General features: G+C 39.5%; 1 protein-coding gene across 8 annotated transcripts in view; it reads left to right on the top strand.

The window, feature by feature from the left end:
• megf11 (multiple EGF-like-domains 11) overlaps positions 1-27,892 on the top strand; it is an 80,230-nt gene that overhangs the window by 2,851 nt on the left and 49,487 nt on the right. For 5 of the 8 annotated variants that reach the window (XM_085461912.1, XM_085461908.1, XM_085461914.1 and 2 more), the window contains exons 2-7: positions 13,663-13,791; positions 16,911-17,019; positions 18,257-18,358; positions 18,739-18,839; positions 23,014-23,106; positions 23,267-23,287. In XM_085461912.1, the coding sequence (XP_085318038.1) occupies positions 16,919-17,019; positions 18,257-18,358; positions 18,739-18,839; positions 23,014-23,106; positions 23,267-23,287 (418 nt within the window). In that variant the 5' untranslated portion in view covers positions 13,663-13,791; positions 16,911-16,918. The remainder of the gene's footprint in view (positions 1-13,662; positions 13,792-16,910; positions 17,020-18,256; positions 18,359-18,738; positions 18,840-23,013; positions 23,107-23,266; positions 23,288-27,892) is intronic. The other 3 variants (XM_085461913.1, XM_085461911.1, XM_085461910.1) reach the window with 1 other exon arrangement.

Here is a 27,892-nt window from a genome sequence, read left to right as displayed (position 1 = left end):
TAACAATCTTTTTCAGTAACTACATTTAAGATTTGACCAGCTGGGGGTTGAAACTCACACAGGCTCAATATAATCTCTTAAACACATGTGAATTAAGGGATTTGAAAACACTGCTTCGTGCATATGTTTAGAAATAGTTTTCCCCGCAGGCGTAGACATAGACTGTTGGCAGTGTGAAATCTCTCCATTAGTGTATTGGGATTTGCAGAACTACAACTGCTGTGTACTGTTTGGGGGTTGGGTCTGGTTCAAAAGGGCAAATCCTAAAAAGTCGTCTCAGTCTTATAAATCTGACACTGATTTTGAAAACTGCATGTGGACACCTCAGCATAGTGCTGTGTTTCAGGGCTTAGTTTCTTTTCGAATTTGCTGTAATGAACACTGTTTTCTGTCAGTCCCTCAGAAGTAACAGCTAGTATGACCTTTATTCTGCAAATTAAGCCGTTTTTGCTTTGCAATGACTGATAGATCTTATTATTTCAGCAAAAGTGCATTGAGCATTGAGCAAATACCCTGGAGCCATAGCAACTGCATTAACAAAAGTTAATGAAATATATGGAGGCAGGACCTAGATTTTGCTTTACTTTTGAAAGCTGTGGCATTTACATTTTGCGCTGAGTAGAGGGAGTGAAAACGGTTTATCCCTCAGCGTACACCCACAACCTACCTCGTCTGTAGACATAAATTTGCAGTAGCCAATATTGTAGCGTTACCAGTAAAAATAGACACGTTTGTTAAAGGTGATTTTATTTATTTATTTATTTTTTGTTCAAGAGCATTTGGCTTTTCTTGTAAGTGGGGATTATAAGGAAAAGTCACAGTTGTGCATGTTGTGCATCACAAAAAAGTTACATAAGTGCAAAGTGATGCAAAATTTTAAAGGCCAATAAAACGTCGTCGCTAGCTGGCATTAAAAAACAAAAAGACATCTGCAATTTAGATTGAGCTACAATTCCACATTAGGTTTCCCAAGGGTCTGGTCATGTCTGCATCTGATTATCCTTGCATACATTTAATTAATAATTCGACAATGCATGGCATTGATGCCGGTCAGCCAGCATTCTGCAGGGGAATAGATTGGCTCTGCTTGATATCCAGCCACAGCCTCTTAGCGAGGAACAAGGAAACGATGAGCTCAGGCAGATTTCAGATACACGAGCTCGTGCGGAGCTGCGTTAATCCTCCCTCCCTCAGGTGCAGTCTTGGGGAGGAACGCCGTGGACTACAGCTCACCACAGATAGTTGGCCAAGCTCTGATTAATGCACTCATCAGTTCTTTTCTTGTTGGTTTTAATGACAAGTATGTCCCTTGCGGGAATTTGGTGACTTTTTACAAATACTGCTGATGCATCTGCTTGGATCTGCCGCTTTTCCCTTCCCCGTATTGTGTAGAGAGCCCTGGTAGAACGCCCAAGTTTTTTGACATGACTAGGCTGTCAGTTACAGTGCAAGAGACCACATGACATATTTTCTACCAAGAGATACAGGATACATGAGCTGAGGAAATGAACAGTGATAATATCTCAGCATGTTGGGATGTGTTGTGCTTTGCTGATAAGGCTATTATTCATTATTATGCCTTAGACAGCAGAAATCCACTCTCCATCTCAGGCATATGCTTTTCACACATAGTTTACTTACTGCTTACTAATTACTTTGGAGTTAAAAATGATTTAATCGCTTATGTGGACTGTAAAGAAGCCACAGATATTCACTAAGCTAATCTTTCCTTTTGAGAGCTCAGGCTGTTGAGCAGAAGTAGAAAAGTGAATTATTGGCTTGTCAGAAACATGATGAAATTTAATATTTAATTTGACAGCATCAAAAAGGTACCAATAGGCACTAAGAATGTTTTAAAATGAGTTAGAATAGATGTGATAGATTTCACAGAAGTCCCCAGAAATCTTAAGGAGAAGATGATTCATAACTGTGGTCAAAGACTAAGGCAGTTTGTAGCGCCTGCTAAACAGAAAATCCTAACAACAGCCATTCATCTTAAAAAGGGCTTTAAAAACTTAAATGTTCCCCAGCATATTTAATGTTGTTATTTTTGCATTGTTTCCTCAACCAAACAAATCGGGTCTGAGTCACAAATTTGACAAACAACCACAATTTATCACTCACATCAAAGAATTGTAGTGTTGTGTCTCAGTAGGCAAAGTGAAATGGAAATTATTATTCACGTTTTATATTGTGCAGTAATTCAGCAACATGATCAATGGCTTATGATCATCATCCTGACAAATGCAGACAGAGTTGTGGTCATGCCACATTTAGCTGCCCTTATGTGATTGATGATTAAAGCAGATAAATGATTCACTGTGCTCAACTGTCCATTAGTAGTATGATGCCTATTAGAGGGTGATATTTTGCCTCTGGCACCTTTCACACAGGGACCTCGTCACACTATTTTTTTTTTCTCTGTCTGTTGACAGGGATGTGCGTCAGAGTGTATGTTTCTGAATAAGTAAATATAAGCTTATTTTTTTTATTTAAAAACCAAAAAATATGTAAATGTATGACACCTGACATACAACATATTGCTGTCACATCACTGCCACATGCTGTGCACCGTCGTAGCAAATGTTTTAGCTGCTCTCGGCTTGTCTGATCAGTTCCAGTGAGAATACTTTGGAGCCTTTCCAATGTCTAGTGATGGATCTTTGTGTTATCAGTGAGACGCTTTGAGCCCTGTAACATAAAGCCCCAGCGCTTATTCAGCACCGCGTACCTTGCCTGTGATCAATGGCCAGCAGTCAGGACACTGAATGGAGCACAGATTGAACCACATCTGGGATTTGGATGCTGAATAACAGCCCACTCAACAGGGGTGACTCATGAATAATGCACCAGCCAGCTGAGTGTCCCATCTCCTTTGGCCCCTTACTGGTGATGCTTTTGCACTCAGACCTGTCCAGGGAGCAGAAGGTCAGTGCACAAACACTTGGCACCCCTAGCACCAGCATCAGGCATCCCTGCCCACCGCAACCATGTTATAATGGAAAGCATAATGGAATAGAGGCTGAAAGAAGCACGTAAGGGAGATGTAGCTTCCATTTACAACAATGATCATTTTTTATTAGGTTTTTATAGATTTTAGGAGCATTTTTATATACAACACAAAGCGGTCTGGGTTGAGATGGCACGGAAAACTGCAATTTAACAACCTTATGTTGTTTTTATTTCACTCAGGTCATGGAGACATGCTATTTTCCTTGACAGATGTCATAAATTAAAAATGAACAGGTTTGCAGTTCATAAAACAGTAAGTATATGTTGCTATATTGTTTTGCAACCTGTGCACTATTTCTACATTTCACTGCACTATGATATTTACAGACTTTAGTGACAGACCGATTAATTGGTTGGCCTATGAATGCGGACACATCTGCATTGCAGGCAGAAAAGCTCATGTTGGTTGACCACAGCTGTAATATACGACACAATTATATTGTCGAGTTCTACACCGCAGGATGAGCTTTAACAGTGCGAGCATCTCATGAATCAGATGATTTATACTGAATACATTTTAGTGCATTGTTTTCTCAGCCTAGTGGTTATATTCTGTTTCCCAGTTATTATTCAAACAAATTTCTAATGACTTTCATTGGCTTTGTGTATGCATTGGATTTTATGGATTTGTTGCATTTTGGCTTTATTTAACATATGATTAAAACAGGCGTCCTCATGTGTTCATTATGCAGGCTGAACACAGCCACACAAACGCCTCTCTTTTGTTCATTTTTTTTTAATGTATTCAGTCTAAGTAGGCACATTTTGCTCAAGTGGTTTCAAGGACATTTAAAAGGTCATGACGGCAAAAATTGGGCGTACATCGTGCAAATCAAGTTGATGGAGCTCTCATTTCACCAAATGGAGATCACCTGGTTTGGATCCTTTGTGCACCGGTAGCGCATTTTCAGATTTAATAATCATGATGGTAAGTCATTCTTCATTCAGTCATTGACTAGTGATCCAGAAGGTCAACGTGCTGCACTATCGGAGAGAGCACACCACTGAGAGGGAAGTAGGAGGTGTAGCTTTTAACAGAAAGAGTTGATGTTTTATTCTGATTTTTTATTTTTTGGAAAAGAAGCATTAGTTAGAGTAGGCTAACTAATGCTTCTAAGTAAGCTGGTGATTCACTCAAGTCACTCAAGTACACACATGTAAGTCAGTTTTCAGGTACATTATTCTGACAGCAACTTTAATAATTCTGCCATTTTTTTTTGATGAGCTACCATTTAGAAACTAGTGCTCGATTATCAAAATTTCAAATACCTAAATTATTAGCACATCCACTTAGGGGAGATTCCCCCTCGAAATTCATCACTTCATTTCAGTGGCTGTTCATAGCTGTTTCTGATTTCACAGCAAATCAAAGATAATAGAATTGCAAAAAAAGAAATAAAACACATTTATGCATTATTACTTATTTTTTAAGATGCTTTTACTCAAAATGTCAGGTATTGGTAAAGCGTAAGTAAATTACAGGATTATTTCAGTTACGAAACAGAAAAAAGCAACCGATTTACCCACTCAAACAAAAAATAGTCCAATAAAACGTACAGAGAAAAGAGCACAACTACACAATTTTTTAAAAAAATATTGTTGCAAAAAAGAGGAAGGTCATTTTTGTCCAGATGCCATCCTTCTAAAGTCATCAAGAGTGCTTTGATGAATGATTGTTCGATAACAATTTTGAACATATCCTGCCACTCATCTCAGTTTTTTTTTTATCCTTTGTAGCTGTTACAGCCACTAAGTTGAGAAGTAATTACCTGGACTATGAGGTGTTACAGTGGTAAAGTGATGTTTGATAATTCAGCATTAATAATTTGTTCGTACCATAAGATAAAGTCACTTCAGAGCTGCTTCTTTTTAATTCACTTGAACTCTGAGTCAATTGTTTGACAGTACATTACTTCATTGAAGTAGCCATTTGTATTCTGAACTTTTGCTTGCTTGTAAGTAAAGGGTTTGAGTAGTCTCTCTACTGCATTGCATGCATCAGTATAAAATGATATGTTTTCCCAAGTGTAATGTAAAGTCCTCTGATATCTCAGAGGATTGTCTGCACAGAAAGCAAAGTGCATCCACGCGCAGTGGCTTTTCTCTTCCTTGCTCCCCGCGTCTGCTTCACACACCACTTACCCTGCGACATTTGGGACGAGTTTCTCACTGCTTGGCTTCTCACATCTTGGACACTGACACAAAATAAATGAAGACACAAAGAAGACACAAGGTTCAGAGTTGGAAGGGGTTGGTGGCTGAGGTGTGAAACTATTGGGGTGTAAAATTGCCCTGGCAGCCGCACTGTTGTTTCAGCATTTCATGGTGAGCTGCTCAGCTCGACTTTACTTGACTTTTCTGCCTCCTTCGATCCACCTCCTTTTATTTGTGTTTCTGTCCACACTATACCTTTGCTTAATTTGTCCGCAGCACTGTAGCTGTACAACTAAAATACAGAAATGAACACATGGCTTGGCTGGGCCGCCAGGCAGAGAGCAGCTGAATATTACAGTGGTTCAGTTTTGTTCTCCACTGGAGAATGATCCTGGTGAGAGAGCAGACGGTTCAACAGGCTAATATTCACACATTAATTTGCCCAAAGATGTCCAACTGTTCTCCAATAGATCTCATTATGTGCAATCAGTCACAGGCTGGCTAATTGTCTGTGTGGTGTAGGAAAGCTTTACTGGTGCATATAGGAATGACTGGTGCTTCCTCCTGGTGGCGGCAGGAGGCCATGCCCAGGCTGTGAAGAGAGAACAGACGTGGTGCAGAGGGCACTGCAAAACATTTGGCTGTCAGTATGATGCCTAGGGTTTGTTATTAAAAGCATAGGGCGAAACACAGAAACTATTCTGAGCAGCAGGCAAAGCTATGTGACATCAGGCACATTGTTATTTTGCTTCATTAAGTGATGTTGTTTCACTAATTAGTTTTCTTGCCTAAAGCTTGTAATTGGTGACATGTTTATGACTGTATGTGCCATGCCTGTTATGTGAGGAACCCAAACATGATTAATTACCAAAAAAAAAAAAAGTTTGACATTAGAATAAGCACAAGAAAAACGACGTTGTAATTGCTATACGCTGTACTCCATTATCTATATTAGTGCAGTGCCTGCTGTCAGAGACATTTTAGCGTCAGCAGAGGCAGATGTCATAATCAGTGGAGATTTATTTAGAAACTGTGTTATCCGAATTGAGGACATCATTATGAAGAATGTCACATCATCTGTGCGGTCACAAATCAAGCAAAAGACCCTACGATGCAATCACATTGTCGCATCATGCCATACATTTGCATGTGACAATTATGCTTAGTATCAGAGGCGACGTGATGACTCTAACCTTCTAGAAGCTGTCCCTGCCACTCAGCAGCTATCCCTGTAATGCCTTCAAGCAATCTTTTACAAGACTAAGCCACCCAAGTCTCCCAATTTAGTGAGGCTAGAGCCATAACTGCAATAGATGGGTCAATGAGATATAAAAAAACCTCATATACAATCACCAGTCAAATTTTTTTCAGCAGGTTCTATTATTACTATGCATGCAGAGTTTCACGGCATTACTGCCTCATTTACAGCCCAACATAGAGTGCCAACATGATCATCCAAGCAGAGCAAAGCATTAAGCCAATAAAAAAATAGTTCATTTACCCATATCTTTACTATAATAAATAGACACACCTGCCACCACACAGCTAAAACGATCCTCAACCTCATCTGTGTGTGTTTTCATTATAAAGCAGGTGATTGGCTCTTTGTAGGGAGCAGTGGAAAGCCGCTGTCTCCCATAGATTTCTTATTCACGGGCCTTTAAGTGCTACGTCTGCCTAAAAATCCGGAGAACAGGAGCACATAGCCAAAATCAAAGCACTTATCAAAAAACGGTCCCTAAACTCAGCAATGTACTTGCTTTGGTTTCTAGCAATACAGCCAGCAAATCGATGAATAGAGAGTCCTCGATCTGATAGTCACCAGTGCTTTGCTCAGTGGTGCAGTGGTTAGCACTGTCTCATAGCTAAGAAGGTTTTGGGCAAAAACCTGCGCACTGGGTTGTGCAGTGTCAGCCTTCTACAGCCTTCAGGTATCTTTGCATCAGCAAAGTTAGATATCACACTCATTGGAAGTTTATTCCAACTAACCATGTTATCTGAACTGTGACATTGTTATGAGGCCACAGAGGAGTGTGGCATAATCTGTGCGGTCACATATCAACCATAATGGCCTATTCCCACTGAACGCATCATTTGTCACATAAAATTATGGGCAAATTTAAACCTGCTGGAGCCAGCGAGACCCTTCCTGCATTCATCCTCTATGGAAGTGGGGTCCACTTTCAGGAGCATGTTTGTGAATGGTTTAAACTTGTGTCACCTGTGACATCATGCGTCAGGTCAGAGGTGGCTAAACCCTAAGGTCAGACCACAGCTCATCTACATGACCTCAAGCTCTTGCAGTGCTCCTACTCCTGCTCCCAGCAGTACACCCGCTAAATATGATGTAGATCATTTGGTGAAATATGTGAAGGACAGACAGACAGGGGTTTCTTGATTTATTAGTGAGATGTGATGATTATGTTTACTCACATTAGTTTCACATTTTCTGCTCTTTCTTTGAACCACTTCTGAACAGATGGCTGGAGTGACTGTGCTGCTCTCCTCCCTTGTGAGTCTGATTTTAGATTCATAAAGCCAACGTTAGACTAGATTAGTTTCTCTGATGTCTATAAAGCAATTTCTCATTATTGCCCGTGGTTGAAAGTGGGATGGGAGTACACAGGGCAGTGTTTGTCTGCTCCGACAGGCTGCGAAAAATCTTTGTGCCCAGAGTGAAAGAAATAAAAGTATGAGGACAGGCTCCCTCCAACGGGCTGAGTCTGGTGTTGGCATGCCCTGCGGTAAGGCAAGGTTATTCAGATGAAAGATGGTGTTGAGATTAGTGAGCCCTGCCTGAGCGCATGGACGTCCAGCATTCCGCACTGCGTGATTTATGAGAACCATGATATCAGCAGTCGCCACATGAATAAACCATGTGGGCAGAATTAAGCTTCTGTTAAACGACGCACAGCATTTTCCCAGGTGCTTCACCAGCCAAAGTGAAATCACATTCGTGGATGTTGTTGTTGCTACATGAGACTTTAAAAGCAGAGGATGTTTTAATTTTTCCTCTCTCTTTCCCAGTAATTCCCATGGCTTCGGCAACACTTCCAGGTAATTGTTTTGAGCTTATTAATAGTTTGTAGAGCCCCTTGGCATGAAGGCTTGACGTAAGGCAACGTAACTAAGCTCTCATTATCTATTCAATACCAGAATAAATGCATATATTGATATATTTAAACTGTCCTCCTGCGGCTAATGGTTCTTTCATTACAGTCATTTAGCGTGTCAGATACTTACCCCAAGATGAGCTCTTCAGATTGTGTGTTTTCTATAGGCTAAAATATTTGCTGCCATACAATTGAATTTCTCAGCTTGAATAACTGCATTAAAATTCGGAATTCAAATCACTTGATTGGACTTTTCTGATCAAAAATCTGGAACAAAAACAAGTTTCAACCATAACAAACACTAACAAGTTGAAAATGAAAGTTTAACAGTCCAATTAAATAATTAATAGCAATTAATGTAATTACTGAAAATCGTTAAACTGGAGAAGCTACTTTGCACATAACAATTTTTAATCATTTTTTTTTAAACTAAAACAATAACACAAGCAACATCACGTTGGGGTTGAAAGTCACATATTTAAGAGAAGAACTGCACTGCAAACCCAGGATGTCAAGTCTGCAAGATGTGGGAGGGGTAGTAGTAAATGCCAGCAGTAAAGGGAAGGGCTTTTGATCCATACTAAGGAGTATATGTATAGTTATCCTCACTTATGGCTCTTTCTCCCAACCTGTTGTGCTTTGTGGAAGCACAAATATACTACAGTACCTCTTTAAACTTAGGCTGAAATAATGTTTGGACAGATAATTTGTTATTTTCCTTATCTACGTGTGGATTTGAAATAATAAAAAAAGTCTGAAATAAAGTGAGAAACAAAAAACTCATTTGAGGATGCGAATCAGGCTAATCTCAATAAGACTGATTGTGCCAATTTTTAAGATAAAGTCCGCTGAAAATAAAATGGCTGCTTTTGTCTATCTTTTGTTTTTTAAATACACTACTTCGCCAGAGGCACAATGTACAGTGAGGTGCTGCGGCAGCAAGAAGCAGCAGTTTTTCGTGGGAAACTACATACATATTAATGCATATTAATAATAGGAATATTGCGCGTCTGTCTTCCTGTCCATCTTCACTCACTGATTGAAAAATCTTATTCAAATGCCTATAGCTAAAGCAGGGGGAACTATTCTTTTCTGGCCTGTATAAAATAATCTGAACACAGTATGCCCTCTGTCCTCAGAAATGAGTTGAACTGCTAATGTCCATAACCATAACTAAGCAGTATTATGGCGAGTATCCAGCCTGAGATTGAGAGATTGTGAAATTAATCCTTGGCTGGATCATGTCAAGCTGGCATTCCTAATCACTGAAGTGTAATAAATAGAGAAGTACCCTAGAGAGAGAGATCAGGTATAAGGCATTGCTGCCTTGGCTCCACTTCATCCTGTCAGCATTACTGAGATTCCCATAAATGCAGCGACAAACACTCTCTCGGGCTTTATGACTTCAGTACTCTTGCCATGCTAGTGCATGCACTTAGTCTCTTTAAAGTGATTTGTGTATAGAGAGGAACAGAACAAGTAATGTGAAGCAACAAAAAAAACAAAAAACAAACAAAAAAAATACGTAAGTAAAAATACAAAAATGTAAAAATCACCAGCATTCAAACGTGCAATCAAGTCACTCCTGTTATTAGGAAACTATTCTTAAACATAAGCACTCATTATGTTGGTCCTGTTGGAAGCAAACTGTTATTATACTAATATTATTTGATATTATTAATAGGTATATGATACGGGAAACAGTATTTTAGTCTCATGATTTGAGGCGGAGGCAAGTTTGAAATAAAAAACTGTTAAATCTATAGCAATTTAGGTCACAGACAAAAAATATGTAGAAAACATAAAGATGTCACAAATTTAGTCAGCAAAGTAACTACTACCTGTAGCACTTTATATATTAATAATGTCACACTCTGATGCCAATCATAGTCTTAATAATATATCTGTATTTATAAATAGCACACTAAGGAGGAGTAATGCTATATAAATGATGAATTAAGCACTTACTAATACCTTAATAATGCTTAATAGTGTGACATTATTATAACGTGCTACCAAAAGTATTTATAATAATTTAACTTTGAATATAATTGATTATAAAGTAGCAAATGCTCAAAAATAAAGCACCAGTACCCTCAGATTATAGTTACTATTGGTTCTCATTAGAACACTCATAAAGCTTTGAAATATACATACAAATATACAACTCATAAGCAGATTTTAGAACCTAGTTTTTGTAGTTTTGTTGTACCTGCAGAGAAACCATCTCTTTCTGGCCTCTTAACACTCAGGTATTTGGCTGAAACCAGGGGAACCAGAGCGTACAGTGTGCCACACTGTGGCCTCTGTAATGAGGCCTGACTCCTAATGACTCACAGCCCCCAGCAAGAGATAGAGGTGGCCAGCAGTGGGGCTTATCTCATTGGCACTCTGTGCTGCGTGGTTACTGCTGTAACCTTTAGATCACTTCAGATTAGGCTGCTGCGGGAATCCTTCAGTAGTTATTACAAAACAGATTGAGCGGCTGGAAGAATTCTCATAAAAGTTGTATACGAGCCCTCCGCTTGAAGTTGTGATAATAGGCTGATTGTGCAAAGACATGTTACAGGCTGAAGCTCGTGACTGATCGGCGTTCTCTAACGCTGCCTCAGATAAGGCTGCGATGCCATTGTTTTTGTTGACTGCTTTTGATTATGTAAATTCACACAAGCTAGCGGAAACAGAGCATTGTGATAAATTTAGCACTAAGAAGGTCCTGAAAGCGGCAGGGGGTCCACAGAGTGGAGGTGAGCTAACTTGTGCTAGTCAGTCATGCCTGCTGAGCATCATTCATGGAAGAGTGCAGGAGTTGGTCAGCCAGGGGACAGGGTGGTTAATTGCACTGCACTTTAATAAGTCACACACTGAAGACACATGGCTTTAATCACGCAGACGTCCCCGCTGATAGGCAGTGCAAGGGACAAAGGTGGCTCCGTCTCATCGGACTTAATGTTTCTGCAGGCAGGTGTCCGATGTAAACTGCGGGTGTTCCTGTCAAGATTCAGAAGTCCATATAATCACGTACACACACCTTCACTATACTCTGCCGCTTGTTCTTTGCACTCGTCTAACCTCGGTACCTAAATGATGTTGCTATTTCAGCTGTTTTTTTCACTGGGAGCAGCACAGCGGTGGGAAGGTTTCATTGTCACAGTAATCAAAGTGGTGACGAGCAGAAGTGAAATACATTTAGGTTGAGTGAGGTCTCTGGAGAGCATTTTGTTGGTGTAAACACTTTTCTCGTCAAAAAAGAGGGAATCTATTTTCAGGGATTTGAGCAGATACAGTGCGAAGTCATACAGGAGAGCCCCGAGTGATAACCGTCATATTCATCCAGCTTGTCTTTTATTCAGTGCTCTCTGTACGGAGAATCAGCAATGAAGAGAAGTTATTCAACATTAATTAAAGGGCGTGTTGCTTGCCCCCAACAATTCATTCTAATGTTAAAATCCATGTTAAGGGAAATAGCAAACATGTGATTAGGCATTGCAAAATGTTAACTAGGTCTTTGTCCTTGACATTCACATTTTTAATGTCACTAAGCTGTTCCTGACGCATGCTGCGCTGCACACATATATCTCACTGGAGGTAGAGTTTGTCCAAATCTAACAGGATTTGCTAGGATTTGGAATTAAATCTCCACGTAGGGTTTGATTTCCAATCAAAATTGGCCACTGCATTTTGTTCTGCCTTTGATGGTTTAAAAAAAAACAAAAAACGATCTCACTTCAGTCATTTTTTTTTTTTTTGCTGCAAAATGAGACTGTTATTTTAAATGTTGCCATAAGAGACAGTCAGCCTGATATCAGTCTGACAGCAACCAAATGGGATCAAGTTGGCTATTACATCCAATCTGTTTTTGATAATACAGCATGTAATTGTGATAAATCATCGAAAATCACACATCTGTTGTTTACATAGATGGAAACTCACAAATAACAGAAATGTACATTTAACTGTTACATTTGTGCACAGCAGCCTTCCTGTCCTATAGAAATATAACCGGACTACAACCAGTCCCTACAGCCGAGTCCCCTCAAGTTGGCTCATTGACAAAGACTCATTCAAACTGATGGCAACATATTGGCTATCTGTCACCTTTTTTAAATTAGAGATTAGTGATTATTTGCAAACCTTCAACAACGTCTCTGAGTGTGACTGCAGTCATCCCAAGTGAGACTGTGACTGTTTGGAGAAAGTTTGCCTCCTCTTAGCCGACCTTGTGATCAATAGTGTGCAACACCATCAACAGTTTGGTGAAAAAATTCAAAACAATCACAAAGTAGCCACGGAGTTTTCTTTTTTGTTCCTTTTATTGTAGATGCAAGATTTCCATCCTATTTTTTACTTGTGTGACTGACCCATTAGCTTGCTCTGAATATAGGCATAGCTTTGTCAAGCTAAGTGCACCCAGCTAATTTAATGAAAGCTTACTCAAGCCGGCTTGTTCTTAACATTCCCACAGTATTTTAATTTATTTAATAAAATATCAATATTTGGTGTCTCTGTATCAACATAATATCCATAGACAAAATATTGCAATACTATGCTGTATTGATTATTTTCCCCCACAAACCTAATAATTACGGTGATAATTTTAACCCAATCAAATCAAGCATTCTCTTGATGCTTGTTGTAATAACAGTGGGAGTGCATTGTTTTGTATTTGTTGACCGGCTGTATAATTGTGCTGCAGATTTAAAATTGCTTCAGACTAGCATAGTCTGACTTAATGTTCAGCAGACGTAATAAGGGGACCTACAGTAATTCTTTAGTCTTCCCTCTCATCGCCGGGCCTTGGAAACTATTTACATGAATAAGAAATGATGTGAAAGTATTTATTAAGCCTTTATTTTGTTGTGGCTGTGTTTGCATCTTAATTTAGAATTCATAGCAAATGAAGGACGAAAAAATCTCAAACCTACACTCTGACCTCCCAGCGAAAGCCATGTAATGAGAAAAATGATAAACACATGAATGTTCTCCAAATTATTGCAATAAACCTTGTGTAGGCTTTGTTAATGATCACAGTTAATGTGATCTTGTCACATTGTGGACAAACCACTCACAGAGTTTGAAACGTGAAGAGAGTTCATTGTATTAGCCCCTCTTGAGTTAATGCAGGCTTTTATTCCTGTGGGTAAGTTAGTGTGGATGTGGATACCAGGTAGGTGGAAATGAGAACCGTGTGCTCGAATGTGGAGGCTGCGCAGCGTAAACTGGCCTTTCAAGAGCAGCTTTTGTTGAACTATATGCCTGTTGAGACTCTTGATCCCATAAGAAATTTATGAGTTTGTGTGCGTGCGTCCATGTGAGAGCGAGCAAGGAAGCATGTGTCTTCTGTGTGTCATCATAAGCTCATTATTTTTCTTCTCTCCCACAGATCTGCGACCTGTCATCACCTCACCCAGCAAGTGTATGTGTGCACACTGGCACTTCTGTGTTTTTTCTGCTTCCAGAGCCCCCTCAGCAGCCACCGAAAACACCCAGAGACCACAGGCTGCAAGATTAGGTGAGCTTTAGGCCACACGCCTCTGGCTATTAGATCTGTCACTGTCTCCTCATTTGAGGGCACTGTGGCACTTAATTTGCTTGCAGACCACACTCTAAAGCTTACTAATAGTCATTGATTTGTTTAATCTTGCCACATATTTAGGATAATCCCAATTTTATTACCTCTTAACCCCCTTTCAGACTAGTGATTGAGAACAATAAAAAATAAATAAAAAAAATATTGAGCTTGTCCACAGTCATTCAGATTAAATGGCAGAGGAAGATGGTCTAATCAAAGAAACAGTAAAAGCTTTCTGGTTCATCAAGCAGTGTCCCTGTAGTAGCGTATAACCCGACTGTTTCAGAGCAGCGCTTGAATATGAGAGCAGCTGTAGCCCATAACACATGTGTATCTTGATTAATCATCCTGTTAAGGAAATGAACATGGCTTTAACCTCTGCCTGTTCAGATGAACTGCTGCTCAGAGGAAGTGGAGCTCTGATTGATTTTCTTTCACATGTGAGTGAACTACATGCATCTATCAATGCAGAAGATTAGCTGAACATGTGAATTTGTGCGTTATTGGATACAGTCACTCTGAAGTATTGAACACATCCCCATAACACGGCAAACCACATGCAGAGCACACGCAGCCCACACATGGATGTATTACTACATGTTGAGTTGTACAAAGACGCATCATGTTGAATTTATTACAATTCATTATTTTTGCTCAAAATGCCACGCTGTAACATTTTCCGTGTACTTCGTACTTGTGTATTTTATTACTACTGTGCAAAACTGAAATTTGCTGTGTTAGTCATGCACGTGTTATACCTGGACTTCTATACCTAATCTGTCATTGTCACTTTTGTTGATGATATGTGCTCTTCTTCTGCCTAATGAAAAATCCTGATTGGGTAAACAGCCTGTCTGTCTCTGTCACTGGGTGGTTTCATTTCTGTAGATATTAGAGCCATAGATAACTTAGCCCAATATTCTGCTTGAGCCACATTTAAATATTTTATTATGATCTTCTATTTGCACCAATTGTAATGGTTGATCTTGATTATGTAAATTTATTTTGTGATTTAGGATATTATACTCCATTAATTCGTCTGGCTGTTGTGAATCTGTTCTGTTTAGGCAGATGTAGTAGATTGGTGGGCCAGCACATGCATCTTAGAAGGTCATCAAGGACATGGAGCAATAGTTTTCTGACTGTCACAGTTTACCAACAAAGCTATGCAAAGCAGAGGGTCTGCACATGGAAATTAGCCCAAGGCTATAATCTGGCATATTTACATTTGTTAAAATGTTCATTAATATGTATTGCCCCTCTTTCTAAAAAATAAATAAATAAAAAATATATATAACCAGAATTCCATTTTCTTATGTGTGGAATAAAAAGTTTTTTTTCCCTGTTTTTGTTTCTGAATGGCATGCAAGCTGCCTCCTAGAAAACACAAGTGAGACACTTTACGTCTATACAGAAGGTCCAAAGGTTGCTGCTACAGTAGGTGTCCATTGAACACACAGTGTTTTCAAGGTGAAAACTACTTAAATAAAATAGTTTGGTGTGTTTTTTATGGGAAATAAACTAAGAAAATGCACCACTACATGGGGACTATAGCTAACGGCTGGTCAGCTTAGCTTAGCACAGTTGAGTCTTACTCTATGGCAGAGTTACCACTAAAGGGTTTGAAAAAATAATGATATTTAAAAATTTAGGTTTCGTGTCCTTTTAAGTACCTCAGAGGACAAAGTGCTATGGTGTATTTGAGAGTTAAATAGTCCAGTTAAGTCAAACTTCAAGTCCCACAAAACAATAGTATCCCAGATATATTGTATATTTAGTCAATAGCCATATCCATGGTAACCATCCATATGCAGTAGAGATTCACCAGTTGTACGTTTTTGATTGAAATTTCTGATTTATTTATTTTTTTACATGCTTATACTGACTTTTTGCCAATTGCAATTTTTTTTCTAAGAATGACAAATGAGAGCATATACAAACAAAAAAAAACGACTTTTCTTCAGTGTAAAATATTATTCACATAATAAAATAAATTATTAAACTTTACATTTTCCCCAAAACTACAGAAAGAAACAGAATCTTCTCTTCTTTAAACAATTTCCAAAACAATTCTCTGCTACTGAAAAAAGGTATAAATAATTAAGTCAACGTGAGTTGTTGTACACGAATATTCACCTGATATATTTTTACCTCAAACAAAAGCAGGTGCAACAAGTTTGTATAACAAAACAAATTGCACTTACATATTTTTCCAATTTGTTTAAATTCACCAGACACCAACCCTTTTTTCTTTTTTTTCATCCATCATTTTCCTCATAACTTCTTTGATCATTTTGCTAATACCGAGGCTGCTGACTTGCAGCTGCCTCGGTGCTCTTTCCCTTTGTTAGCTATGTCCATGTTAATCTGGGTGAGGGTGATTTAAGTGTCTGATTAGGTTGTTTGATATAAAAACTTTTTCACAGTTATCTCCCATGGTTTACTTTGGGGAACTTTGTGTCGCCACTCATGCATCTCTAATGTCTACCATTATAAAACAAGAGTCCCAAAAAGTGAGGACACTTACAAATAGAAAGGTCTGAACAGCTGTGATCGAGCTCAACATTAAACCTGGTGTCATTGTCCAAAAACCTACAGACCAACTGCACAGCCTATTGCTAACCTTTTGATTCCCAACCTCTAAATACTGTTATTTTTTGATGCTTATATTGTACCCTTGATTATTCCACCTGAGATAACTGCTAGACAATCACAATACTGGAGTATTCAGAGTATTGATGAATCAATTGGAGAGTTTACGCTTGTGTTTGTCATCAAAAGCATTTGAACCTGGAAATTGCAATTACATCAGCCTTACCGAACAAACTGGCACAATATAATACAAACAAGTTTATTAATCCCACTAGGGGCAATTAGCTTCAAGCAGCTTGTTATACACAAAACACATTAACATACAAACAAGCAAATGAAGCTTAATGTGATAAACCTCTCAGGAATAAAATAAGCCAGTTTTTAAAAGGTCAAACTATTCCTTTAAATGTAATGAAATTATCATCTACCACCCAACTGTCTACATTTCCTCCCTGTTTCCTTCTTAGAGTGAAGGATGGGGTCATCAGTTCCTCTGCTGGCCTCGCTCCTTGCGCTCACCACCAGTGCGTTGAGTCTCAACCCAGATGACCCCAATGTCTGCAGCCACTGGGAGAGGTAAGCACATTCCCTTGTATTTAATCGTCTGAAAACGCTGATTCGTATGAGTGACGTTGTCACTTCTGAAACTTTTTCAGTATATCTTCTCTTAACCAAAGTTCTGATCTATTGTCAAAGTCCATACAGCAGTATTGATCTCACAGCGGCTCAAGTTGCCAAGTTCGGAGAGATGGGAGGTGCTGCTGCTTCAAATGAAATACACAGGCAGATTGATCAGTGTACTCTCATCCCAATCAATCGCGAATGCCACAGAGCCTGAATAATTATTAGCTTTGCTGGGCAGTGTCACTTATGAGAAATAAGCAGGAATAATTTCTGTCTGTGGTGCAAAGGGGAGGAAAGAAAGCTGTGAAGATATATTATCTGGATTATTGCCTGACCAAGGTGAGGGTACTTTGTGGTTCCACCTTGTTGGCATCGAAATGGATTCCCTAAGTGGGCAGTATGGTTATGGCTTTTAGGTCCTCCAATATCCGCAGACCATATATCATAAATATCAACTATTTTTTAGCGTTTTCATACCCTTTATTTTAAAGTCAAAGCTTCACTATGCAGGAAAACGACACTGTGTTGAAAATGGGATCAGTGACTTTCTGATTCTTAATAACTAGCATTTTATTGCTATAGCTGGTAAAACCTGACCCAGTTTAATAGGGTTAGGGTAGGGTTAGGTCTAAGTGATTTAAAAAATGATTTTTTTGTGATGATTCACAAAAAAGAAAAATAAACAAAGTTTGGCTGCTCAAATATTTAAAATGTTTGACTTCCCTCTAATATTTTTTAAATAATGCCACCTTTCACCATTTTTTTCTAAAATTGTTATTTAAGTCAAACCATGTAAAAAATTCAAAGGGTAAATTTCTCCTAGGTAGAGCTTATTACAACACTCAGACATTTAATAGATGACAAGAAGCCGAGACTAATGGCTGCTTTTCTTTGTGCCTGTGGCAGGGACTGAAAGCCAAAATTATTGGAGACTATAGGACCGGCATTTCAAGATTTTAACAGGCGCTTGTTTACATTTAAGATCTTAAACAGAAACCATGCTGAAAATTCTAGGAGTCAAATAAATGTAAAAAGTAAAGAGCACAGCATCCGAATCTAAAATTTAGAGGAGAATACATTTTAAATCTCTACCACAATTTAAAGGGGTAGAAATAATAAGCCAGAGTACAAGAAAGTATGGTACAGTCCTTTTTTCTGCAACTGGTGTCCTTAAACATTTGTCTTTCAGCTATGCGGTGACTGTCCAGGAATCCTATGCTCACCCATTCGACCAGATCTATTACACTAGATGCACAGACATCCTCAACTGGTTTAAATGCACAAAGCACAGGTGAGTTTGTAGGTCTCAGAATTTGTTTCCTTATTATATTTTACTTGTTTTTTTGTTTTTGTTATAAGTAGCACGACCTTTACTGTACCCCCAGAGGATGCCAGTGACTGTAATTGTGTTGTTTTGAAGACGTTATGTTTTAATTGCTTCATCAAGGTTGATAGCTCCATCAACTAAATGAGTAAACAGAGACCTCCTACAAGCGGATTTTTATTTGGGGGTAAAATTCCACTTAAGAATGATTTTTCTGTGCGTACTTTGATAAAATGACAAATAACAACAAAACATTAAGTTACTGTTTCGAGTTTGTTTGTTTCCTGTCCTTCAGAAAGGATCACTCTTTACCTCACGTAGCTGTCCCTGTGTGTCTGCTTTTTCAGGATCAGCTATAAGACAGCTTACCGGCGGGGAGTGAGGACCATGTATAGGCGCCGCTCGCAGTGTTGCCCTGGTTACTTTGAAAGCGGAGACTTGTGTGTTCGTGAGTGCACCTTTTTTTAATTCCTAAGTCTTTGCTCACGACATTTCAGGTTGTATCTGCAGGAGATTTTAAGAAAATAAAATATTAGGATTGATTTTTAGTCTGAGTGGCTTGCAAGTAAAGACGCAACTTCGCCGCTGCTGCCCAAGTCTCCTGTCTGATCCCTCAATAGCAGTCCACTCTTGCCTTCTTTGCTAGCGTGCCACCATGTATAATATGCGGATTAAGTCAATTTAAAATGACTGAGCATGATTTAATAAGGTCACTCACTGTTTTACAACATGGTCTGCTCCCTGCTTTGCTCTTTCTGTTAGAGTAGCTTAATTGAAGTTGTATAACAATGAGAAAAATTAACGAGCCGAGAGCATACTGGTTACAGACCAAGGATGTATAGCACCCACCATAAAACCACAACAGACTTCAATAACTTAAAAGAGCAAGGGCCTTGAAAATTAGGTTGTAACAGTGCGCTTAAAACAGTCATTCACTGTCAATTCAATAGCTTCAATGTATAATTTCACTCGCACGCATTCAACTGAACACTTTTGCAAGCTGTTCACAGTATTTGTTACGCTGACCTCACTGAATATTTCATTTGCCTTAAAAAAGAATTTAATTAAAATTGGTCTTCAATAATAGTTTTCATCATCTTTTGCAACATAAGCTAGCTTCTGATATAGTAACCCCACCGTGTGCTCTTTGACCACAGCTGAGCTTGTCCTTGTCTAAGCTTTCCTAGCCTCGGGGTAACAGCTCCCCAGGAAGTCAGCCAACAAAGAGTGAGACCCCGTGTGATTATATGGGAGTCTGGAGAAGTGAGGAGCAGACTGATCAATAATGTATTCATTAACCATTTAACTGACAACAGAGACATTTGTTCATTAATAGTCTTTTCAGGGTGTTAACAAGGTGAATCTGCTAACTGCGATGCCGCCTCTTGAATTTGGCTCGTCTTTATCAATAAGCGTGCTTTATTTTTTTGTATAATACAGTATCAGGCCATTGCGGCCTGTGTCAGGTGAATAGAGGAGACTGAGTTGATAGGGGCCAAGAGGGCAGTTTTTGCTTTTTGCTGGCTTTGCAGACTGCTCTCTTTTAATCCTAGCACTCTCACTACTAGGATTAAGAGATTTGTACTCCCCAAGCTGTTTTGCATGCAGTGACAAAAGGGAGCATTATAGAGGAAATCGAACCAAAATTAACTCAAGTCATCTATTTCGAGACATTTTATTGTTTACTGAATGTAAAATATCCCTCCCTTGTGTATTGTTAGTTTAGTGTAGCTTTTCCCCATGAAGTCTGTTTCATTAAGAGTCAGAAAAGCTTCAAGAGGGTTTGCCTTTTAATCCTGCCTCCTTTCTTTTTTTTTGTCATATGGCACCACATCAGCACTCACATTAGCTCCAGTGAGAGGCAGTTAATGAATTTGGGGATGTGGAGCAAGCATTACAGAAACACACAAAATGCTAATGCTTCCGACACTCTTGAAAGATGCCTTTTCTTTGTTTGTTGTTGTGTTTCGTTTTGTCTGTAAGAAGTGATTTTTATTTTTTTAACATTTTGTCAAGGCGCTCTGTGATACGCTGAACTTTGATCTGCTTTTTTCTAATTAGTGCTTGAAGTTTCCAATGAGAGGTGTTTATTATTTCTGTGACCTTTGATCTGTCGTAAGTCATTAGCTTAATATGTAACTAGTCTATGTAGAGGATGTGAGGAACTCATTTCCCACCTAATAAGCATGATTATTACAGTTGTGCAAAGGAAGCAAGATGAGCTCACTAATGACAACAGCTCGTAATATCTTCTGAGGCTGACAGGCTCTGCGGGGCTCTGAGTCTCTCTTTTCGCAAAACATTTAGGCCAGATGACTCCTGCGTGACTCTTGCCTGTCCATTTTAAAAAAGACCTTCGCTGCAGAATTAGTCGGGTTTTGATAAGTTTCACATTTGAGCTTTCACCATCAGTAAGATGATGAGATTTGGCTCCAGAAAGGGATCGTGTGCCTGTGATTTCTTTTTCATTTTTGGCTTTGTTGAATTTTTTTAATGTTTCAAAGACAGTTTTAAAATAAATCGTCTCTGTGCTAGACAGAGGCCCGGAAAAGAAGTTATGCAGGAAGTTGTTTGATAGGTTCTGCTGGCATCTGTCTTAGAATGATTCAACCATCAGCTGCATCACCTCGTTTCAAGCGTTTTCCACTACAAAGCACTACGACTACAAGAATCATAAACACTGGCAAAAAAAATGGCACTGGTAGACCCTTTTTTTCCTTTTGGTTACTGCAGGAAAGCTTTCCACAACAGGAAGGGACAGTAAAGATTTATAATATCCAACATTTTAAAAGATTGCGGTTTTCCTGGGTAAAAATATTAAATTTATTAACACTGCATGACAATCACCAATTAGCTCCATTGTTCCCCGTCCTGATAACACCTCTGCATAATGAGTTAGATTAGCCTTTTATCTAGATGAAAGACTCAATTTTCCAACAGATTCCTTAGACATGAGTTAGGCAGAGTGATTCATGAATTTCAATTAAAATGAAAGACCTACCTCCTACTTTATTATGCCATCCCTTCAGTACACCGGTTCAGATCTCAGGAGAAGGGTGCGCTTTATCCTTTCTCCCATATTCAAAACTTCATTTCCATATTTCTTTTTTTTCTAAAGGATGTGACACATTTGCATTTCCCTGTTCTCGCTGATCAGAATTTGCTGATTGAAACTAAACGAAATCAACTCATCGTGGTGACATTGAATTCGTCTCCTCTTCTCTTTGAATACTCTGCATACTGTGGGCCCATTGATTACAGGTAGTCGATCTCACTACCTTCGTCAGCACAAATGTTGAAGCTCTTCCCCCTTTTCTTTTTGCTGGCTTACTGTAATTAGACAGTTCTCTGCCAGAGTGATGTTCAGAAAATCTGCCCTGAATTATCTTTCAATCTCTGGTTTACCATTTTTGCCGTGGGAGCATTTCTGCGATTAGCGCCAGCTTGTTGCTGTCTGGCGTTCACTCCTATTTCTCCTTTCCTGCTGCATCTTTTGAGTTGGTGGTGGAGCTTAATCGAAGCCTGACTGAGTGATAATCTATAGCGGCACTGTTCAGGCCTGCAGCCAGCTCCTCCTGACCTCTGTGCCTGCAGCATGGGTGCCATAGTGTTGAACACAGGACTTATATTGTTAAGAAAAAAAACTGCTAGATGCTATCCCCTGTCCCTTTTTCACTTTTGACCACATCACAAAAAAATAAGGAACAAAGGAAGCAGAACTTGGAGTGTTGGATGAGCTCTGATCAGTTAAGGGCATGGACTGTCTGCTCTGCCGCCCTTGGATTGCGTATTATCCCTCCACAGGCCATGTTAGAGGACTGCTGATTCCCATCAGGCGGAGTTTCTCTCTCGTCGTGTTTCCTTCCTCAGATAAGAGCCTGTCTGTCTTAACCCTGTTGGCCAGATGACCTTGGCTGCCATATAGTTATTAATGCTAAGTACCTATTTTTGTCATCCTTTTCCTTCTTACTTTGAAACACTGTGGAAAAAAAAAATCCACATGGGTCACTTTATTTTCCAGCTCAAAGAAAAAAAAAATCCAACTCTTGTGAACACACTTGCAAGAATACTAATGCCAGCCCAATCAATTGGGCGCTGTGTTGTTCAATATGAATGATCAAGAAAACTGCATACTTAGTAAACACTGCAGTGCCTGGACCTGCTACATTAAAGCATCACTATATGACAAAGCACTGGCTGATCAAATTAGGGAGGATTTACAGCTTGTTCCGTCATGCCTCGACCTGCCGATAGCGAGTCATTGTGGAAAGTAAAGCTACATGATAAACCAAGTGTTGACCAAGGACTTTGGCTGCTAACGAATTGTTTAGCCTATTGTCAAGTAGCTGAGATGGATGTTAAATATGAGCGCCAGAGCTAAGATTCAGTCCTTTGATGGTATTCAGGAGATATTGAGTGTTCAGTTTTATGGGCCATTTTCTTTCAGCTGTTATCTTGGTGCTTTTCATTATGCTGTTTATTAGTGCTTTAATGACGGTTTACACTCTGTGTGTGTGTATGTGTGTGTGTGTGTGTGTGTGTGTGTGTGTGTGTGTGTGTGTGTGTGTGTTCCAATGCAATTATAAACTGTGCTGATGAGGAAATGTCTTTGTCTATTTTAGCTCTGTGCACAGAGGAGTGTGTCCACGGTCGCTGCGTGTCTCCCGATACATGCCAGTGCGAGCCCGGATGGGGAGGACTGGACTGCTCCAGTGGTGAGGGCACTTTTCTTTTAATTTTCCAGTTAACCATTTAGACCCATTTATTTCTAAATGGCTTCACAGCCAGTTAGTCCATAAGACTTTGCTCTCAGTGTGTTTTGCCACAATGCCCATCTACCTCAAAGCTGCTCAGCTTTGTATCCTCTCTTCTTAGCAAGCACAGCCAATGGAACAGGTAAGTTACAATGAATTCATTTTCATTTGCTGGAAGTGGAAGTGATTTGCCTGATGAATATAGCGGATGGATGGATGGTTGCATTCCCCCCCCCCCCCCCTCCCCCCGTGTCTACCAAACTCTCTGTTATGGTCTTAATCATGATTAGACTGATGCCCGTGGCTTGTTCAGTGCGATGATGAATCAGTGCCAAGCTGAAACAAGCCATTGTATTGGTCTTCTATTTACTGGGGTTTCCTCAGCACCCAGAGCTGGATGGGAGGGTGGAGTTAGACATATTCATCCTGCAATCAACTAAATGCTGGAGTGTCACTGAGGCCAGGCAGGAGGGAAGAGTCTATTTTCTCCTTTGTGAAACGTATGCCAGCAGAGAAATGTAGATACAGAAGGCCTTTTATACTTAGGGCAAATATAGCAATAGCCATGGCAACATATCACCATTTCCTGCATCAACATTTCTGACCTCTAATTCTTAACTTCAACTCTCCACTCCCAGTTGCATTTAACCGTTGCATATTTAGGAATGAGTTATGGCAGATAAAATCAAATCAGTAGTGCTATTGTATAGATCTATGAGTTTTCATTAGCAGGAGAGCCATTCGCTGATTAGCAACTGTGTGTAAATCAGCTGCCTGCGCAGCAGCAGTGGCCTATCGGAGGTGGATTCATGGGCATAAATGACAAGCCTGAGCTGTTTGCTGCTGCTGCTGCTCACTCCTACAGACTGGTGAGGGTCCAACAGGGAGGATGTGTGAGGTTCAGGGCCCTCGGGGACTCTTGTCCCACTCTTAGTTGGTTAGGAGTGCAGCCGTGTGTGCGTTTGAGCCTGCAGGCGCTTGGCTAATCCACCTTGTTAAAACAGACTTGATGATTGAGACAGAGGCATTATTCATAACTTTAGATTTCCATACCAGGCATGATTCCAGGTTTTTTCATTTACGAGCTTTCATCTGTCGAAATAAGGAATGTGTGCCAATTTTTAAATTAAATCTGCCCTCTTTTTCCTTCGTGTAAATGGTGCAGCATGGTTTTTTTTTTGTCTTTCACTGTAAATTCTGCATTCGCTCAGCACAGACAGATGAGGCGGTTAGGTAAAAGTCTTTATGCAAATGGATGCAGGCTTCATATTATGGCACAAGTGGGCTGAAATACACACATTAACACCAAATCAGCTCCAACACAATCAATGTCATGCTTTATTTGCTGTTTATTTTACCACTATTATGTTTGACTTGAGGTGTTTGTGTTCACATAAAAGCCAATTCCATAGCTGGTGAGAAGGCAAAATGAGCTCATCATATGACAAAGGATTTGTGAATGTGATTAAAATAAAAAAAAGAAAAAGTGTGCCGTCCAGGCTTGGAGATGAAGAGCTGCCGTGGGATGCTGTGCGGTCTAAAGCTGAAGTGACAGCCTTTCAGCCAATGATCTGGAGCTGGATCAAAGGCTTGGACTTTGTTTCTGGAGCAGCACCCACCAGGAAACAGTTTTGTATATGGGTCAGGTGGTGGAAATAAAGAGTTGCACTGTTTGTTGCCAGAAAAGGGAAGGCGATAAGGTGGGAGAAAGTCAGTAAATTGTGCTGGGAGTGGTGGTGAAGGCTGAAGAGAGATCTAGCCTGGTTTCTTTTGGTTTTTTTTGGTTTGTTTTTTTGTTTTCGCCTGCTGTTGTCCACCTGCTGTAGCCAGAAAACATTTCATCCTTTTTCTCGGCCTGAAGCTATATTCCCACTGAGACCAGACCTGCCCTGTGACCTACCTCGAGTCCCGGGGTGTCTCAGACTCATCTCAAGGACACACTGGTAGATGTGGACCACAAAAAGCAAATGAGTGATGCTTGCTTTCTGTCATGTGTGGATTTTGAGTATTTTGAGGGGAGGCTTTGTTTTCCCAGAGTGATGAATGATTAATTGCCGCTGTTGGTTAGTGTGATTGCTCTAATGCCTGCACATTGTGTTTGTGGAACGTGGTCTTGAAAATGTTCTCCTAATCACTTGTCATGAATCAGTTGTTTATTTTTTAATTTAACAGTTTAGGGCATTGAAAGAGTGCCCTGTACCTGTTAATGTTTGCTTTTGTCCGTTTTTCCCCCCAATGTTGTGCTTGTTTTGTCTGTTCTTTTGCTTTCTCTTCTTTTCATATTGAAATGCATCTATTTGTCCTCTCTGTACCACTGTGTATACTTTGTTTTGTCAGTAGAGTTTGTCTTGGAGAAATAACAATGTTCACAATAGGAATTCCACCATGTAAATAAAAAAAATGGACAAAAAATATTAGGTTCAATAAAGCAGGGACAGCAGCAGATTTATTTATTTATTTTTGCAATGGCAATTCAGATAGATGGAGCTCTGCTCATGGGACCGAACAGTATGTCTTTAGTCATTTTAGATTTCTGATGTATGCTACTGCTGTTATTGGTTGTAGTTTGCAGCAAATATACTAGATGTTAGCGTAAAAAAAGAAGCACACAGTATGAGATAAAACGGGAAATCAAATCTTTGTAGAGTATTATCAGTTTATTGAATAAAATCTATATAAAGTTTTTTAGAGACTCTTATGAGTTTCTTGGGTTTAGCAGTAGACTCTTCGTGAAGTTGCAGAGAAATGACCTGGTCCTTTTTTTTTCTCCCCTCCTTTATTTCCGTGTATTTTTCAGCTCTTGTGATTTAATCCCTCTTGATGAGTCTGTCACACCGGGTCACTGTTTGCTACAGTAATAACAGCTTTCAAATAAAAAGAATGATCAAGATAGATGTCGTAAGGTATATTTACCCGTGACTGCCATCGCTTGTAAAATATTAGGTGCAATGAAGCACTATCATTGATGTCATGTGATTCAGTCAGATAATGATATGTTCCTGGTGCTCGGGGAGAAGAAATGTGCATATGAAGCTTTTAATGTTTCTTTCCTCAGCCTTCTTGGAGATTTCTTTCCCCTATCATGGTGGAAAATGTACGCCCACTTGTGCAGAGATTCTAAGAATCAATGCCACCGATATAAGTATCTGGAAAGTCCAAGAAGTAGTTCAGGTTTGTTAACCGCAAAGCTTCCCTTGCATTCTAAAAAGAAATCTATCACACTTAACAGCCAAATCTAATGTGTTTGGTCAGCCGTGGCCCATGAGGTAACATATTCCTCCCTCATGTATTCAGATGGCAAAGCAGCTATTGCTGTGTGTGCTATACACATGGTTAATTGATAAATGTGGCTGATGAATGGCTTTTTTATGCTATGCTGCACCAGATCAGATGTTACAAATGCTAATTGACCACTAAAACTGTCCATTTTTATGGATTTAAATCAATGATTTGTTTTTATTGGATTTAGGAATTTGGGATTGCAATCACAGTAATGTGGCTCAAACAGAATTAAATGATTTGTGCTTTTAGCTTTGTTAGCTTGTTTTGCCCCAACAACTGTAGATGTAAAACGAAAGAGTAGCCCGACCAAGACCAACAGACCAGAAGCTGTTAAACTTCATTTTGACTTGAAAAACACTCTCACGAGGACTCCCTCTGGCACACGTTGACAGTATTTACACATTATTCTCAGAAGAGCATCTAAGCCAGATGGTTTCTCTCCAATCCCACAGCAGCAGGACATTGATATGCATTGCTGTCAAAGACCAAGGGACTGAATTACATTGAACATCGGCATAGCACACAGAGATTCACTCTCACTTGACACATCACTCCAAATGTCACCTTACTTTGCTCCCGAAACTTCTCCCTTCATTAATCTTAGAGACAGAGTGTTGAACGTTTGTTTGTGAGCATGTGTGTTTCAACAAGTCACTTTTCTTTGAGATGACGGCTGCACGTCAACAACAGCAAGCAAAAAAAGTGAATCGTGTTTTTAAAAAGACCTCCACATCGATTGAATTCCTCATTATACAAGCATGTAAAGAGGCATTTTTGGAGAACTATAAATATTCTAACTCTATCATTCTGAAGTGGGTTCCTTGCTGCTTATTTCAGTCGATGCCAACTGCCTCATTCATTTTGATAGATCAAAGCGCCCAGGCAACAGTTTTTCTCAAGGGGACAGAAGACGGACCGATCTATAGAGCCTCGTGCCGCTGTGCAAGTGTGTGCTTGCATCAGTGCAGTTGAGGCCTACTGTGCTCGCAGAGGTTTGTTTTTGTGAATGACTCCGGGTTCCCTGTGGATGGCGGAGCCATTTTGTGTACTGCCAAGTATGCAAAAGCTGTGCTTAAGGTCCCGACATGGTAGCGTGCTGGTAGTCTCTATGTATATATGTTCCACACACAGCTTTGTAGGCCTGCATATACATGTTGTAGCTTCACACTGCCACTTGGGGGCATTGTGAAATTTTTTGTGGAACAGGTAATGTGGGCGACTTCCTATTTAATTTGTGCAGTTAACAATAAAGGTCCACATGATCTTAACTTTGATATATATATCTTGTCATTCTGTTTACTATTTGGGTGCAGTTAGGAAAAATTTGTAGTGCCTTGCATTCAAAAGCAAAACTCTAACAACTTAATATATAACTATAGTCTTGGACAGTTGAAATAGTGAGCACAAATCGTTAAACTTTTTATTTCACTAATAGTCCATTACTTGCTATTTAGAACTTAAGAAG

Source organism: Copadichromis virginalis, linkage group LG7 (genome assembly GCF_057382275.1).
Source record: "Copadichromis virginalis isolate Kocher_CV1m ecotype Utaka linkage group LG7, C_Virginalis_male_GT1.1, whole genome shotgun sequence".
Taxonomy (NCBI): Eukaryota; Metazoa; Chordata; class Actinopteri; order Cichliformes; family Cichlidae; genus Copadichromis; species Copadichromis virginalis.
This window is presented reverse-complemented; position numbering and strand designations above follow the sequence as displayed.